At 47.4% G+C, this 17,568-nt stretch overlaps 1 protein-coding gene across 4 annotated transcripts in view; it reads left to right on the forward strand.

Moving 5' to 3' along the window:
- Positions 1-12,890, forward strand: part of LOC124273312 (60 kDa lysophospholipase-like) — a 22,049-nt gene extending 9,159 nt beyond the window's left edge. For 3 of the 4 annotated variants that reach the window (XM_046708554.1, XM_046708566.1, XM_046708559.1), the window contains exons 3-9: positions 6,477-6,602; positions 7,681-7,761; positions 8,161-8,308; positions 8,950-9,065; positions 10,208-10,381; positions 11,327-11,437; positions 12,767-12,890. In XM_046708554.1, the coding sequence (XP_046564510.1) occupies positions 6,513-6,602; positions 7,681-7,761; positions 8,161-8,308; positions 8,950-9,065; positions 10,208-10,381; positions 11,327-11,437; positions 12,767-12,835 (789 nt within the window). In that variant the 5' untranslated portion in view covers positions 6,477-6,512 and the 3' untranslated portion in view covers positions 12,836-12,890. The remainder of the gene's footprint in view (positions 1-6,476; positions 6,603-7,680; positions 7,762-8,160; positions 8,309-8,949; positions 9,066-10,207; positions 10,382-11,326; positions 11,438-12,766) is intronic. The other variant, XM_046708571.1, reaches the window with a different exon arrangement.
- Positions 12,891-17,568: the final 4,678 nt, after the last annotated feature.

Below are 17,568 nucleotides of genomic sequence, written 5' to 3' on the forward strand. Positions count from 1 at the left end.
GTCCACCGTTAGCTACATGCTTGCGTGTTTGCTTTCAGGCGTTTTCCGGTTGTACTGTCTGCAGGCAGAGTATTCCCCGTGCCGACAGGCATGATAAGTGTCTGGTGTGCCTTGAGAAAGGCGGACACAACCCTGACACCTGTGATATCTGTATGGGCTTTTCCCCCCGAGCCCAGAAGAGGCGGGTGGATGACTTCCTCTTCTATCGGGAGATGCGAGAGGCGGGAGGGGAACTGACCCAGGTCCCCCCGTCTAAAGCAAAAAAGCCGAAATCTAAGGGCCAAAAAGCTAAATCTCGCGGCCAAGCGCCGACTGCCGCTCCCAGCGGTTTTGACATGAATATCATAACCCAATTATTCCAGCAGCACATGGCCTCGGTGAAGTCCCTTGTTCACGAGTCCGCCAGGAGTTCCTCGCCCACTCAGAGCAGGGGGCGGAGAGTCTGAGGGTGGGATCGCCGAGCCCGGCTCGATCCCTCGGCCTGGAGGCGTCTGTTGATCCGTTGCCTCTGGCTTCGGGTCCGGACGCCTCGGCTGCCCCGGAGGGGGAGGCTTCTCTCCCAGTCCCCCTCTCGGAGTTGGCGCAGGGTCCGTTGAGGATTCCTGGGGTTCCGGTCCCTGCGCCGTCCCGCCCCATGAGAGCAGAGGAGCCAGTTTTGCGTCTCGGGACCGGAGTCCAAGCGTGGTGTTGGCCACTGAAGCAGGGCGCTGCTTCGGTTCTTCCCTTCCCTCTGTGTCTGGTGCTAGGCCGCCCACCGGGTCGGAGTTCGGGTCCTCTTCGCGAGGAGACCCAGCCTCGGACTCGGGCTCGGGCGACGAGTCCATGGACATTGGGGAGGTCGAGGAGCCGGAGGGTGCCTTCCGTTTCTCGACGGCTCTGAGGGAAGTCCGGCAACGCATTGCCGAGTACATTCCCCAGGCCGCGGTGCCTACCAGCTGCTCGGACTCGACTGAGTTCCGCTTGCCAGGCGAGGCGTTTGCCCCTAGGCAACCCACGCAGACGCTGCTCCGCATTCTGCCGTCCTTGGTGCAGGACGTGGTGGATCCCCTCTTGGCTGGGTCACGCCTCCGTTTTGACTTGACAGAGCTTGTCAAGAGGTACCAGCTGGGGGAAGATTCCCTGTTCTTCGTACCAGTGGTCGACGAATGTGTGTTCACTTCGGTCGCCCTGGGGGGAGGCTCGGCTTCCTCCGGAGCAGCTAAGGCTGCCAGGCAAGGGCGTTTGACGCCACCTTTTGCCCTCGCGGGCGCCCCCCTGCAGCATGCTTACCGGACCTACGAGGAGGTGTACCGGAACGCTATGCAGCAGGTGCGGGTGGTGGTCCACGAGGCCTACCTCTCCTCGATTCAGAGGTCGGCCCTGGAGTCGGAGGGGCACGCTGGAGACGTTTCTCAGCATGTTGTTCTCCTCCGTCAACTTTCCGAAGTACAGGCACACCTCGCGCGCGACTCCTTGCGGTCAGCCGCATCGACGGTGATGTGCGCAGTCATGGGGATGCGCAAGCTGTGGCTGTCGACGTCTCGGTACTCGGCAGCTACACAGCAGACCTTGCTGGCCCTCCCCTACAGTCTGGGAGCGACGCTGTTTCCTGGGGCACAGCAGGTCATCCGGGAGGCTGCAGCTGCAGCTACCTCCTTCAAGGACTCTAAGGCCTTGTTGGAGCACCCGCGGGCTTCTCCCGAGTCTGCTGGCTGGCTTCGGCCGCTAGGCAGGGGTAGGCGGAGGAGCCGTCCCGCCAAGGGTAAGGGCAAGGAGCAGTCCTCTTCGACTGGCTCCCAGCCTTTTCGCGGGCGCGGGAGGTCTGCCCCGACCTCCCGTTAACCCATCAGGCTGTAGAACAAGACGTGTGTCACTCCCAGTCAGCTCCGCTACTCGGGACCACTCACGCGCTCTTACCCACCGTCCCAGTGGGAGGCTGCCTCTCTCTATTCCTGCCGGAGTGGGAGAAGGCTACAAACAACACTTGGGTGCTGTCCACCGTCAGTGTCGGCCATCTACCACTGTGGAAGCGAGGTCCGCCAGACTTCACCGGCATACGCCGCACTCCGGTGCCGTCATGTCAGGTACGGGCGGACATACTGCGCGACGAAGTCCAGGCTTTGCTGGACAAGTCCGCTATCGAGCGCATACCACCGGCGAGGAACAGGCGGGATTTTACTCCACGTACTTCCTCGTTCCAAAGAAAGATGGCGGGTTCCGTCCCATTCTCAACCTCAAGGGGTTGAATCGCCTGCTAGAGGTTCCAACCTTCAAGATGGAGACACTGCGCTCGGTGATCTCCTCTGTCAGCCCGGCGATTGGCTCACGTCAATCGACCTAAAGGATGCGTATCTACATGTGCCTATACATCCATCGTTCAAGCAGTACCTTCGGTTCTCTTACGACGGGATGAATTACCAATTCAGGGTGCTCCCCTTCGGCATATCCACTGCCCCCAGGGTGTTCACCAAGCTCATGTTAGTCCCGGCTACCCTCGCTCGCTCGCAAGGAAGGCGTTGTTACCCTTACCTCGACGACTGGTTGCTCGGTGCACTAACACAGCCAGCGAGCCTAGATTCTACTCACAAGGTGATAGACATTCTAGTTCGACTGGGGTGGATCATCAACCTCAAGAAATCCGACCTGGTACCCACCCAGGACTTGGTTTTTCTCGGGGCGAGGTTCCAAACTCACAAGGATCTTGTTTCCTTGTCGCCCGACCGGGTCACCAGAGTACGGGAGATGGTGTCTTCGTTCCTCTCCCAGCCCCAGGCACCAGCACGGACTTGGCTCCGTCTACTGGGCCATATGGCGGCGACTATCTCTGTCGTGTGGCGGGCGCGGTTGAGGATGCGCCCTATACAGCAAGCTTTGGCGAGTCTGTGGGCTCACTCGGAGGACCTAGAGCAGGGTTTCACAGTCCCCGGGTGGTTGTCTCCTCACCTTCAGTGGTGGACCAATGTCGGGAACCTCACCAAGGGGGTCCCCTTGGAAATCCCGACGCCAGCTCTTACAGTTCAGACCGATGCTTCCCTCACGGGCTGGGGGGTGTGTTCTGGGCAGTCTGTCGGTGTCCGGACTCTGGTCCGAAGCCGAAGCCCGCCTTCACATCAACGTGTTGGAACTGAGAGCTGTGCGGTTGGTTTTCGAGCGCTTCCGAGAGCATGTCCAGGGCCAGGTGGTTCGTCTTCAGTTGGACAACCAGACGGCCATGTCGTACATCCTGAAGCAAGGCGGCACGGTGTCCTGAGCGCTCCTCTGGGAGACATGGGACTTTCTCCTCTGGTGCGACCAGTGCGATTGTCAGGTACTCCCTGTTTATCTCCCGGGGCTGGAGAACATGCGAGCAGACGCTCTCTCTCGCCGGATCCTGGCCCTGCACAAGTGGATGCTCGACCGGCAGATATTCGGAGTTATCTCCCAGTTGTACGGGTCGTTCCAGGTGGATCTGTTTGCGTCCGGCGGGACGAATCAGACACCCGTGTTCTGCTCTCGAATACCGGACCCGAGGGCGTTGGCTGCCGACGCCTTCCTGTTGCATTGGACGGGCAAAATGCTCTGGGCGTTCCCGCGTTACCACTCATTCCCGTGTCCTCTCAGCTGTCCTCCCAGCCAGCTTGGCTGTATGTGCCTGGCAGCTTTGTCGTGGTTTCCGTATCCTCAAAGGGGGTTGAAGTATTGTAAAATTATTGTCCTCCTGAGAGGTACACGTAAGTCCCAAAGCATTTAGTCAATCTAAGTGTACCTGCTTTATAATCGTAGAATAAGTGGGTTTTTAATTTATGGCTAGATTTCTCTTCTGTCGCCAATGGCTGAAGGGATGGTGTAAATCCAACTAGGGTCCATGCAGGTAGCAAAAGTAATGTAAGTCCCCATGGTTCCTAGTATGGTGATCTCCCTTCAGTTGTTGGCGATCTATAGCCCATTTTTACATTGTATTGTCTTCTTTAATTGGAATATTTTAGCTTTGTTCGCTAGTTTTATATTGATAGCTGTGATTGTCTAGTATTTCTACTGTCCTTCGTCGGCAGGTTTTTATAATAACTATATATATTCTATTACAATGTCAAATGTTCTCGTCACGATATGGCTGAAATATTGCCGATGTGACGTTAAATAATAACTCACTCACTCACTCTCCCAGCTGTCCACCCAGCCAGCTCGGCTGCTTGTGCTACTGGCACCGCTTTGGCCGTCACAGAGCTGGTTTCCGGTAATTCTCAGGTGTCTGGCTCAGCCTCCTGTTCTATTACCTTTGCGACCGGACATTCTCACTCAGAACGGCGCGCCACACCCCAATCCAAGGATTCAGTGGGTGGCTTGGCCTCTGTCAGGTCTAGCCTTGAAGCACGCGGAATTCCTGCAGCAGTTGCAGACACAATTCTGGCTTCGAGGCGGAATTCGACAAACGTTCAGTATGAGGATAGGTGGTTCCGCTATGCGCGCTGGTGTTCAGATAGGGGGATTGCAGATCCCTTTTCTGCGGATTTAGTCCGAGTATTGGAGTTTTTGCAAGCTCATTTGGAAGAAGGCCTGGCGGCTTCGACCATCCGTGGCTACTCCACCGCTATTTCCACTTTTCACACCCCTGTCGATGGTGCTCTTCTGGGGCAGCACCCTCTCGTACAGCGCTTTTTAGCTGGCGCGGATCGGGTTCGACCTGCTGTCAGGCGAACCAGCCCACCTCGGGATTTGTCAATTGTGCTTGATTGGCAGTCCGGTCCTACGTTCTCACGTCTATCGGCTATTTCCATTCAGTTGTTAACATGGAAGGCTGTTTTTCTGGTGGTGGTAACATCTGGGCGTAGGGTAGGCGACTTACATGCTATGTCATCCGACCAGGCGCTGACTGTGTTTCACACTGATCGTGTCAGCATTCGCCTCCCGGATACGTACCGCCCGAAGGTCGATCACGCTTTCCATGTGACAGCTCCTATCGAACTTCCTACTCTTACCCAGCCTTCCACATCGGGGACCTCTCCTACGAGCACTCACCCGTTGGATGTCCGTAAGACTCTCGAGGTCTATCTCAAACGAACACAGGGAATCCGTACGGGTACCCATCTGTTCTGCTGTTACGGTGGCGGGAAGGCTGGGGAGCCGGCGAGCAAGCAGACTTTGTCTTGCTGGCTCGTCTCGGTCATTTGTGCTGCATATCAGGCTAAGGGCAAGCCTCCCCCTGAGGGGTTGAAGGCTCACTCGGTCAGGGCAGTAGCCACGTCAAAAGCTTTTGCATCGGCACTCCCCATTGAAGAGATCTGCTCTGCCGCTATTTGGAGCCAGCCTAGCACGTTTATCAGCTCGATACACATTCCCGTAATCGTGCGAGCTTTGGCCGTTCTGTTCTCTCCAGTGGACAGTGTCCTGCCACCCTGACCGAGTGAGTCTTGGTTCATTGGTTTTGTTGACGCTGCTGTTCAATATTGTGTTTATTGACATGTCCGCAGGTGGTGTTTTAACCTCCTTTCGATCCTCTACGGAGAATATAGGTCGGTAGTGAGCGTTTTTAAATTCCCCCCTCCGGTGCTCTCTAATCGACACAAGGTGGGTGGGGTTTTGTTTACATTCGCATCATGTGCGAATTCTTATGCTAACCTGCGAGGTCGTCTCTGAGTACATTTCCTCCCTGTCAGTTACCCTCCCATAATGCCTCTCGCGGAAGCACAAACCGGGACATGTGACAGGTGAGTGATTATGGCATCTGTTACATTATTCAATTAACGATAGCTATTTGTATGTGCTTTGACAGAATTCCCTCCTCCCTGGCCTCCGGTCTTTGGGAGTCTGTGTTTATGCATAATATGTACCCCAAGGACGATCTCTATGAAAAAGAATTAAACAAACCTGAAGAGGTTTTCAATTCTTTGAAGAGAGTCGTCCTTGGGGTAGGGCCTCCCGCCTCCCCGCAATTCTGTTCACTGATTTATTCAGCAGAAGGAATGATGATATGGGCCTAGGTTCTTACCCAGTTGGTGCGCATGCACAACGGGAGGTAACTCCACGAGGTGGGGGCCGTATAATAAATAAAAAGATTTATATTCATTGTACAATATTTTTATTAAAAAACATTGATACAACTGTCACAGGACATTTTCAGCCGGAAAATGCATAATATGTACCCCAAGGACGACTCTCTTCAAAGAATTGAAAACCTCTTCAGGTTTGTTTAAGTTTTGACTTCCCTCTGTATGTACTTGTTGTGTCAGGTGAACGTGTGACTTCCCTCTGTATGTACTTATGCCGCTGACTGGAAACGAATGGTATGCTCACCGTTTCGAGAACATCACTGAGGTATCATCACTATTTGATAGCGACCCATAAACAAATATCATTATTTATTATACATTCGGAACCGAACAACAGATTAAAGACCATTTTATCGTTTCCATTTACGTTACATGTATGAGTCGAATGAAATTGTCAGTAATAATGGTAGTCGTTTGCTAAAGGTGCATAAACGTTCACGTTGGGTGGAATATAGCTGATGATTGTTTCAGGACCACTACGCTGTATACACCGGCTTTGTTATAATCATGGGGACAGACGCTATGGCGTATGTAGGCTCCGCGTTGTCGTTCATGCTGCAGCACCTCAACAAGCCTGTCATCTTCACGGGGGCCATGGTATGTTTGCAGGCGGAAACATCCAACCGCCAGAGTGAGATACAAGAGGATCAGTTTATACCTCTAACATATTTCAGGATCCGCTGGTGATGGGTTCGAATCCCAGAATAGCCACGATTAATATCTAGATTTATCAGCACCAGTGCCCATGGGGCTAGTAAATACTGTAAAACACGATGCGGTGATTAATTTTCCTCTCATATATATTGCTTGAGTTATTAGCGAAAATGTGTGCTTTTCAAAGCAATGTCATATTCCTTTGAGAGGTTATTTCATCTCGTCAGCCTATCACCACCTAATCAAAGACCACCACCAGTAATCCTTCCCCTACCTCCTTTGTCCATCTGGCTTCCATGCTCCCTCCTTTGTGCTTGTAATCACAACTATTGTACGTCAACTCATCAATTGTATAAACTCAACTCTAATCACAATCACTCACTCTGAACATCAACCTCCTCTGCTGTAATCACTTATCAAATATCCAATGTACATCAACCTTGTTAATTGTATATACTCACTATACAGCTATGTATATATTCTCCTTGCTTCAGTTGTTGTATCACTTGCTTGATAACGGTGTTAGTACCTACACCGAAACGTCGCACTCATTGCAATAAAGAAGTTGACTATCCATACAAATCAGTTTTCCTTCAATGTCATATTCGTTCAAATCCAAAGTAGGTCTTATAGAGCGTGACTTAAACGTCTTCCACCAACTGGTCCTACAATTGCAACAATCCCATGCTTCTGATTGACAATCGCCTGAAACGAATTACATCATCGACGTACAATTGTTTTCTTACATACCAGAGTTGACAGTCTTGAAGTGATTTTTAGCATTTAAACAGTCTACATGACGTCTGGAGTCTGCATAGTATCTAAATAGTGTCTGTATGGTATCTGAATAGTGTCTGTATGGTATCTGAATAGTGTCTGTATGACATGTTAATGGTTTCACCACACAATTTGAACGGCTTCTGTATGTCATCTCAACAGCCTCCATAAGATACCCGAACAGCTGATTCATGTTGATAACCATCCTTCATACAATACTATGAATTTCTCCATGTCTCTACAGATCCCAATCTCCTACTCGTCAACAGACGGCTTGAACAATCTGTTGTGTTCCCTCATCATGGCGACTCGCAAGGTCCCCGAGGTACGACAATGGTTGCCCCTAGCTGCTACACCGTGGTGAAACTCTCGCCGGGTTGTGTTTTGGAATTTAATTCATCAAGTCGTCTGTAGCACGTGGCAAAGAGTAAAATAATCATACATAAATATGGACATGTAAATGTTAATTTATGAATTGATCACTATTTATGACGTCACGCTGAAATACATGGCTGTGATAAATATTATTTACCTAGGTCTTGTGTGAAATTGTCCAAACAATACCGGCATATTTGTAGGATCTGCGATTCTAATCCCAAAGTCACCAAAAGTAGTAGTTTTGTACACATTCAAGGACTCTGTCCTGAGATTACATGCAGTATTGAGGTTTGGTATTGCAAGTATCAGTGGACGATGACATGTGGTCGATGTTTTTGACTTCCAGGTAATGCTGTGCTTCAATAAGACGGTCTTCCGAGCCAACAGGACCACCAAGTTGGACTCCGTCAACTTCGACGCCTTCATTTCCCCCAACATGTCCCCCCTAGCGACAGTCGACGTGGTTGAAGGCACACTGGACGTGAACATCTCGGGTAGGTTTCTTCAAAACTGGAAACGGTTTCTTCAGAAGAGAGCCATCGTTAAGAGTTAACATTTAAGTAATATCCACAATATCTCAGTGGGGTAGCATAGTGGTTAAAACGTTCGCTCGTCACACCGAAGACCCGGGTTCGATTCCCCACACGGGTACAATGTGTGAACCTCATTTCTGGTGTCCTCGCCGTGATATTGCTGGAATATTGCTAGAAGCTGCGTAAAACAACTCACTCGCTCACTCAGGATTCGCAATCTTAATTTCACTTTATTCGATTTACCTTTTTGTTTAAAGTGAAATTCACCGGTACGTTTTCACTACAGACTATAGACAATGTATCAGTTTCCCACTAGGGTCTACCCCCATTGGCGAAACCCAGAAAGGAAACAAACCCTCTTTTAATCTGTAACCCTCCCCTCTAACCTCTTACCGATAAGGTGAACAGCTTTTGACACCTTGATTTCCTATTTCAAGAGTTTCGTTATGATACATCGTACAGTCAACTTGCTAAATCTGTGTTGAGTGCTGGTGTTACTGATCTGTGCCCTACTGGAAGAAGTCATTATTATATTCCCACCACCACTCACTTGCTTCCCACCGCGACGAGCCAGCAACTGCCATCTTCCTACTCCCTTGCAGTGAAGGAGAACCTGGTGAGACGGAACCCAGTCACCGAAGACCTGGATGTTCTACCGGTGTGCGACAAGGCTGACGTCGGTATGCTGTTGTTGTATCCGGGGATGTCTGCAGATATGGTCAGTGTGTCAGAATATGCGAAAGTATAACAGCCCAGTTTCACCAAGGGGTTCGAACCCAATCTTCAAAATGGCCGACACAGAAACTGTTTCCAACATTCTTTTTTTTGTCGACCATTACTCATTTATTTTGTGTTCAAAATCTGCTGTTGTGATCTCAGTTTTTGACCAGTCAACCTGTTTTTAACTGTCAACGTCCTCCTTGGAGGTAGGTTAAATTAGCAACTGCTAAAAAGAGCCAAAAGCAATTTACAAATACTATAGGTGGGGAAAGGGAGAATTCTTTATTTATTTTTTTTTGTATTTGTCTTTTCATCCCTGCTAAACATTTCAGTATCTCTACTGGCTACTGGTACCTTAAGATCTTATGGCGGTAACCTCGAGTGATGTTGAAGTACCGTAAAATTGTCCTCAGAGGATATGTACATCCAAAACATTCGAAGTAAATGTTGATCTACTACATTATAAATCGTAGCATTACTGTCATTTTATTTGTTGCTAAATTTGCCTACAAACGCCACGGCTGAAGGGATGGTATAAATCGAGCTAAGGTCCATGCAGGTAGCAAAGGTACTGTAAGTCCCCATGGCCCCTCGTATGGTGATCTACCCTCAGTTGTTCGCGATCTATAGCCTGTGTTTTTATATTGTGCATGTCCAAATACTGCTATTAGTTTTAACTTTACATGCTAGTTTAATTCTAACTGTGATAATTTAGTAACTTTACTGTTCTTTGACAGGTGTTATATTATGCACATATTCTTTACCAACGCCGGGTTCGATTCCCCACATGGGCACAATGTGTTAAGCCCATTTCTGGTGTCCCCCGCCGTGATATTGCTGGAATATTGCTAAAAGCGGCGTAAAACTAAACTCAGTCAGTCAGTCAGTCTTTACCAACGTCAAACTTTGTTCTCGTTACAATTTCTAAAAACTTGCCGATGTGATGTTAAAGATTGACTTACTCACTCTTTCTTGACAGACTGAAAGCTAAACTTTGACATGTAATTTTCAGTTACGTTCAGATCTTCAGGAGCTAAGTAGACGCGAGTACATAAATGTCAATGCTGGCAGTAGGTTTTGTTACGTGGGTGTCGTCTGCGTATCAAGAGTGAACAACAGTTCCGGGGAAATGTTTTGTAGGTGATGTGTTTTGCTCGAGATTTCAAAGGCGTGGTCCTACTTTCCCATGGGGCAGGGAACATGAGCGATGAAGTGATGGGTGCCCTCGAGAAACTCGTGAAAGGTGGAGATCGTATATTCGTTAACATTACAAGCTGTCTGAGAGGAGGTGTGGCGACAAATACATCACTGAAGGTAAAGTTTCCCTTTCCCTGACAACTGATTTAAGTAAACTATATAATGTACAGGCTGTCCAACAAGGATGTTATCTTTCTGGTGATATTAGCTAAATGTTTTTCATAATCGATTGTATAGAAATTAATCATCACGAACATAATGATATCATGGTGGGAACGTGGTTATTAACTCTTCCCGATGTCGCTCATCAACACGACGCCCTCTACATCCGCTACATCAAGAAACGCCTAAATACGACATCCTCTACATCAAGAAACGCCTAAATACGACATCCTCTACATCAAGACACGCCTAAATACGACATCCTCTACATCAAGACACGCCTAAATACGACATCCTCTACATCAAGATACACCTAAATACGACATCCTCTACATCAAGACACGCCTAAATACGACATCCTCTACATCAAGACACGCCTAAATACGACATCCTCTACATCAAGACGACATCCTCTACATCAAGCCATAAATACGACATCCTCTACATCAAGACACGCCTAAATACGACATCCTCTACATCAAGATACACCTAAATACGACATCCTCTACATCAAGATACGTCTAAATACGACATCCTCTACATCAAGATACGTCTAAATACGACATCCTCTACATCAAGATACGCCTAAATACGACATCCTACTACACGATACCTAAATACGAGACCTCTACATCAAGATACTAAATACGACATCCTCTACATCAAGACACGCCTAAATACGACATCCTCTACATCAACTACATCAAGACAAATCCATCCTCTAAATCAAGATACGAAATACGACATCCTCTACATCAAGATACGTCTAAATACGACATCCTCTACATCAAGATACGTCTAAATACGACATCCTCTACATCAAGACACGCCTAAATACGACATCCTCTACATCAAGATACGTCTAAATACGACATCCTCTACATCAAAGTAACTTTGCAGGATCTGGTCCAGAGTGGACTTGTTCTCGGCATGGACATGACGCCCCAAGCTGCTTTCACCAAACTCAGCTACGTACTGGCGACAAACCTGAGTATCGAGAAAAAGAAAAAGGTTTGAGAGGAATACTGCTTTTATTAGGTTTTCAGTCTTATTTCAACGTGTATCCCTTAAACCAAACTGACTTTCTACAAGTCCAATGTAGGAAACCAGCAGGTGTATAAATATTGTTCGAGTGAGTTAAGTTTTGTCACTCAGCAATATCCCAGCTATATGGCGGCGGTCTGTAAATATTCGTGTCTTGACCAGACAATCCAATGATTAACAGCATGAACATCGATCTACACATTTGGGAACGGATGACATGTGTCAACCAAGTCAGCCTGATCCCAAGTCAGTCTGACCACTCGATCCCGTTAGTCGCCTCTTACGACAAGCATGGGTTACTGAAGATCAATCATTCTAGCCCGGATCTGAACGGGTCAAATATTGTTTGACATGAAGGGTATGTCACCACTGAAAAGTTTACGTCATTCCTTTCAGCTAGTTCAGAACGTTTCCAGTTCAGACATTTTCTAGTTTCTAGTTCAGATCAGTAGAAGGTAATTGGCTTTTTGGTGATACAGATCAAAATCAGATCACTTATCAACAAAAAATAAACCAAGCTAAAGGAAAAAGATTAGTATATGCGGGGCTATATTTGGAGTGCCTACTACCGGCCTAAATGTCTTAGCCCCACTTTTGCATAGATGCTGTCAATTAGAAAATTTCTCCATGAAGTTCGGATTGTATATGCCATTTTTGGATAAATTGTCTGAAATTTGGAGAAAAGAATTGAAACCTATATTTATTAACGAATGAAGGGGCAGGGGATGGGGCAAGGGCTGGGCAAGGGCGCAGGGGCAAGGGCAGGGGCAAGGATGGGGCAAGGGGGCGGGTCGGGGCCAGAGAGGGGCAGGGGCAGGGGATGGGGCAAGGGCGGGTCGAGGCCAGGGGGGCAGGGGCAGGGGGGGCAGGGTCAATGGCAGGGTCAGGGGCAGGGGATGGGGCAAGGGCGGGTCGAGGCCAGGGACAGGTGCAGGGGCAATGGCAGGGGCAGGGGCAGGGGCAGGGGCAGGGGGGGCAGGGCAAGGACGGGACAGGGGGGGCAAGGACGGGACAGGGGGCAAGGACGGGGCAGGGGGGCAAGGACGGGTCGAGGCCAGGGGCAAGGGCAGGGTCAATGGCAGGGTCAGGGGTAAGGGCGGGGTAGGGGTCAAAGACGGGGCAGGCTAGGGGCAATGGCAGGGTCCAGGACAGGGGCAGGACATGCTGACCATTAGCGTCAATGCTTCTCAAAAAATCTATTTCTGTGACCGCCACCACATTTGAGACCAATCTATTTTGGCGATAATCAAGACTGACTTTGACGCTGCCGTTTTCCATTCCTTTCTGCCTTTACAGTTGCTGCTGCAGAATCTTAGAGGCGAAATCACGGTGAAGACATCTGATTCTGAAGAGAAAAAACGATAAACAAGAGTTTGAAGTGGGTGTAAGATTAGAATGGAGTAAACATATGCTCAACCAACAGTACTTGACTACTTTTGTAAACCTTAACTTAAAGGCATCTGTATATACTTATGGCTCATGATCTATTTGCGTCTCATGATCCCCTACTTCCGTCTCATGATCCCTACTTCCGTCTCATCATCCCCTACTTCCGTCTCATCATCCCCTACTTGCGTCTCATCATCCCCTACTTGCGTCTCATCATCCCCTACTTGCGTTTTATGATCCCCTACTTCCGTCTCGTGATCCCTACTTCTGTCTCATGATCCCCTACTTCCGTCTCATGATCCCCTACTTCGTCTCATGATCCCCTACTTCGTCTCATGATCCCGTACTTCCTTGTCACGATCCCCTACTTGATACCTCATGATACCCTACTTCTGTCTCATGATCCCTACTTCCGTTTCATGATCCCCTACTTCCGTTTCATGATCCCCTACTTCCGTCTCATGATCCCCTACTTCCGTCTCATGATCCCCTACTTCCGTCTCATGATCCCCTACTTGCGTCTCATGATTCCCTACTTCCGTCTCATGATCCCCTACTTGCGTCTCATGATCCCCTACTTGCGTCTCATGATCCCCTACTTGCGTCTCATGATCCCTACTTGCGTCTCATGATCCCCTACTTCCGTCTCGTGATCCCTACTTGCGTCTCGATATCCCTACTTCTGTCTCGTGATCCCTACTTCCGTCTCATGATCCCCTACTTCCGTCTCATGATCCCCTACTGCCGTCTCATGTTCCCCTACTTCCGTCTCATGATCCCTACTTGCGTCTCATGATCCCCTACTTCCGGCTCGTGATCCCTTACTTATGGCTCGGGATCCCCTACTTATGGCTCGTGATCCCCTACTTGCGTCTCGTGATCCCCTACTTGCGTCTCGTGATCACCTACTTGCGTCTCGTGATCCCGTGCTTGTGTCTCGTGATCCCCTACTTACGTCTCAGACTTTAACGTTTCAGGTGGTGTGTCAGATTAGTTATAACCATGAGGAAAGCTCGGGTGTGCCTTATCTTGTGAAGAATATCTGCATCTACAACCTGTCTGGTTTTCTTTCATGAAGGTTGACTTGTGCTATCATACTCACTTATGATTAATGAAATGGGTTTGACGCTTCAATTATGTTCTGCTACATCGTGATGTAACCGACATACTGTCATGGTCGGGGTCACCCATTAACATCCGGGTTTCAGCAACCAATGCTTGTAATAGAAGGCGTCATACAGTTTCCAGGCTCCTTGGCTGATGCGTGTTATCATATCCGAGTTCCGTTGATCCGGACTCGAATATTTACAGCTGATTTGAAGCTAGACTGTTGCCGAGTGGTGTAATTCAATAACAAGGTAATTGAATGAAGAACACATAAAATGACTGTCTTTTGTTATCCTAGACACGGAATGAAACAAGAAAATAAACGCAACGTCTGTTATCTGTTTACCTGGATATCAAGGTAAATACGTCTAATGACTGAAAGACACACACCGATCCATTTACTGGAGCCTCGCTGGTTCGTGCTCCCGTCGTGTTCACAATGAGGTCAGAACGCCAGTCACTGTGACTATGATTAATATATACACTCAATCCTGTTGCAAAAAGTAGGCTGCACATAATTCAGAAATCGCCTCCATGGTGTAAAACCTGTCAAGCAGGATGTGAGACTGCAGGACAAGCAGTGTTACTGTGGTATGGAGATGTGAAGTAACCAACACAGTATAAATCGCATTAAATGTAACAGTTTAAGTTATATTATGCTATGCCAAAACCGGGACATTAAGGTTTATAGATTTTTAGCATAATACAGACGATGTTGCCGTAATTTCTCATGTGTTTTTTAAACCACCAAGAACGATCATTCGATGCCAGTGAGATCCTGAACCTTCCGCCAAGCTGTCAGAAACACCTGGACCTATGAAGTGGTTATGTTGAGAAATCAGCAAAGTCAGTCAGTCTTACATAGAATTCTTCAATCACCCTTCAAAATGCGTATTAACTCAACATTATCTCCTACTATACAGGGGCGGTGGGGTAGCCTAATGGTTAAAGCGTTGGCTCGTCACGCCGAAGGCCCGGGTTCGAATCCCCACATGGGTACAATGTATGAAGCCCATTTCTGGTGTCCCCCGCCGTGATGTTGCTGGAATATTGCTAAAAGCGGCGTAAAACCAAACTCAGTCAGTCCTACTATACCCTACATTCTCGTCACCCTTGATTCGATTGACACATGTCAACCAATCCCAAATGCGTAGATCAATGCTCATTGCCGATCACTAGATTGTCTGGTCGATTATTTAGACTGCCGCCCTCTAGCTGGAATATTGGTGAGTGCGGCGTGAAACAACAACCAAAACAATGTACGTTACCATGGAAATATTACTCCAGCCACTATCATTGCACATGACGTCAATAAGGAGTATCGAATATAGGTTGTAATAACACGCTGAAGAATCAGGTTTACTATCATTGCACATGATGTCAATAAGGAGTATCGAATATAGGTTGTAATAACACGCTGAAGAATAAGGTTTACTATCTTTGCACATGACGTCAATAAGGAGTATCGAATATAGGTTGTAATAACACGCTGAAGAATAAGGTTTATTATCATTGCACATGACGTCAATAAGGAGTATCGAATATAGGTTATAATAACACGCTGAAGAATAAGGTTTACTATCATTGCACATGACGTCAATAAGGAGTATCGAATATAGGTTGTAATAACACGCTGAAGAATAAGGTTTACTATCATTGCACATGACGTCAATAAGGAGTATCGAATATAGGTTGTAATAACACGCTGAAGAATAAGGTTTACTATCTTTGCACATGACGTCAATAAGGAGTATTGAATATAGGTTGTAATAACACGTTGTAATAACACGCTGAAGAATAAGGTTTACTATCATTGCACATGACGTCAATAAGGATTGTATCGAATATAGGTTGTAATAACACGCTGAAGAATAAGGTTTACTATCATTGCACATGACGTCAATAAGGAGTATCGAATATAGGTTGTAATAACACGCTGAAGAATAAGGTTTATATCATTGCACATGACGTCAATAAGGAGTATCGAATATAGGTTGTAATAACACGCTGAAGAATCAGGTTTACTATCATTGCACATGACGTCAATAAGGAATATAGGTTGTATCGAATCATAAGGAGGTTAGTTTACTAATAACACGCTGAAGAATAAGATTTTACTATCATTGCACATGACGTCAATAAGGAGTATCGAATATAGGTTGTAATAACACGCTGAAGAATAAGGTTTACTATCATTGCACATGACGTCAATAAGGAGTATCGAATATAGGTTGTAATAACACGCTGAAGAATAAGGTTTACTATCATTGCACATGACGTCAATAAGGAGTATCGAATATAGGTTGTAATAACACGCTGAAGAATAAGGTTTACTATCATTGCACATGACGTCAATAAGGAGTATCGAATATAGGTTGTAATAACACGCTGAAGAATGAAGTTTACATGTGCTCTTTGATATCCCGGTTTTCAAGTAACTTCCTCCTTTGCCTGATATCCTTGTCTACCCGTGAAGATCCGGGTTAGAATGAACCTTCAGCAACCCATGCTTGTAAGAGGTGAGTAACGGGATCGGGTGGTCTGGCTTGGTTGACACGTCATCGGTTCCCCAGATCGATGCTCATGATGCTGATCACTGGATTGTCTGGTCCAGACTCGATTATTTACAGACCGCCGCCATATATAGCTGGAATATTGCTGAGTGCGGGGTAAAACTAAACTCACTCACTCACCGATATCCTTGTTTGTGAACACTCCATACAAATCTGACCCAGATTTACGCATTTCATCGACGGAATAATTTCTTTCAAAGCGTATTGAGGCTCCTGTACGCCCCGTTGAGCTATGGTCCGCTTTGAATGAATATACCTCGTAACACTGAGGTGTTTTAGTCTGCTTTGGAACACGTTGTTAGTTTTTAGCTCTAAACCCGTGGTTTCTTATGTAGAAAATTAAACATGACATTTTATATGCGTGTATCTTGAAGAATGTGACCTATTGATAAAGTAAACGAAAGCGATTCGGTCGGATGAATATTCGTATTTACTGATGTCAAGAGTGAGTGAGTTTAGTTCAGTCAATTATTTACCGCCCGCCGCCATATAGCTGGAATCTTTCTGAGTGCGGCATTAAACAACAAAGCAACCAACCAACCAACCAACCAACCAAACAACCAACCAACCAACCAACCAACCTGTTTTTCTCTTACTGTCCTGAACCGCCTCCGTGGTGTAGTGGTTAGAGCGTCCGCCTGGAGAGCGGAAGGTCGCGTGTTCGTTCCCCGACCGCGTCATACCAAAAGACGTTAAAATATGGTACTTGTTGGTCCCTGCCTGGCGCTCGGCATTAAATGGATACAACAAGGACTGGTCGGCTCGGAGTCATTATAATGTGTCTGAGTGGGGTATTCATGCTTCACTGCGGCATGGTATCTCAGTGGGCTAGCACTATAAAACCAGCTTCAGTCTGGGCTAGTTCAAGCAGCCGCGCATACACATACACACACATGCACGTCGTCATATGAGCGAAATATTCTCAAGCACGACGTTAAACCCAATTTCACCTCACCTCACCTGCCTTACTGTCCTGTTTTGTAACTTCGGATGAGGTTCATTTCTCAGCGACAATCTTTCCAGTTTGAC

Source organism: Haliotis rubra, unplaced genomic scaffold (assembly GCF_003918875.1).
Source record: "Haliotis rubra isolate DU_JTF1 unplaced genomic scaffold, ASM391887v1 Scf1033, whole genome shotgun sequence".
Lineage (NCBI taxonomy): Eukaryota > Metazoa > Mollusca > Gastropoda > Lepetellida > Haliotidae > Haliotis > Haliotis rubra.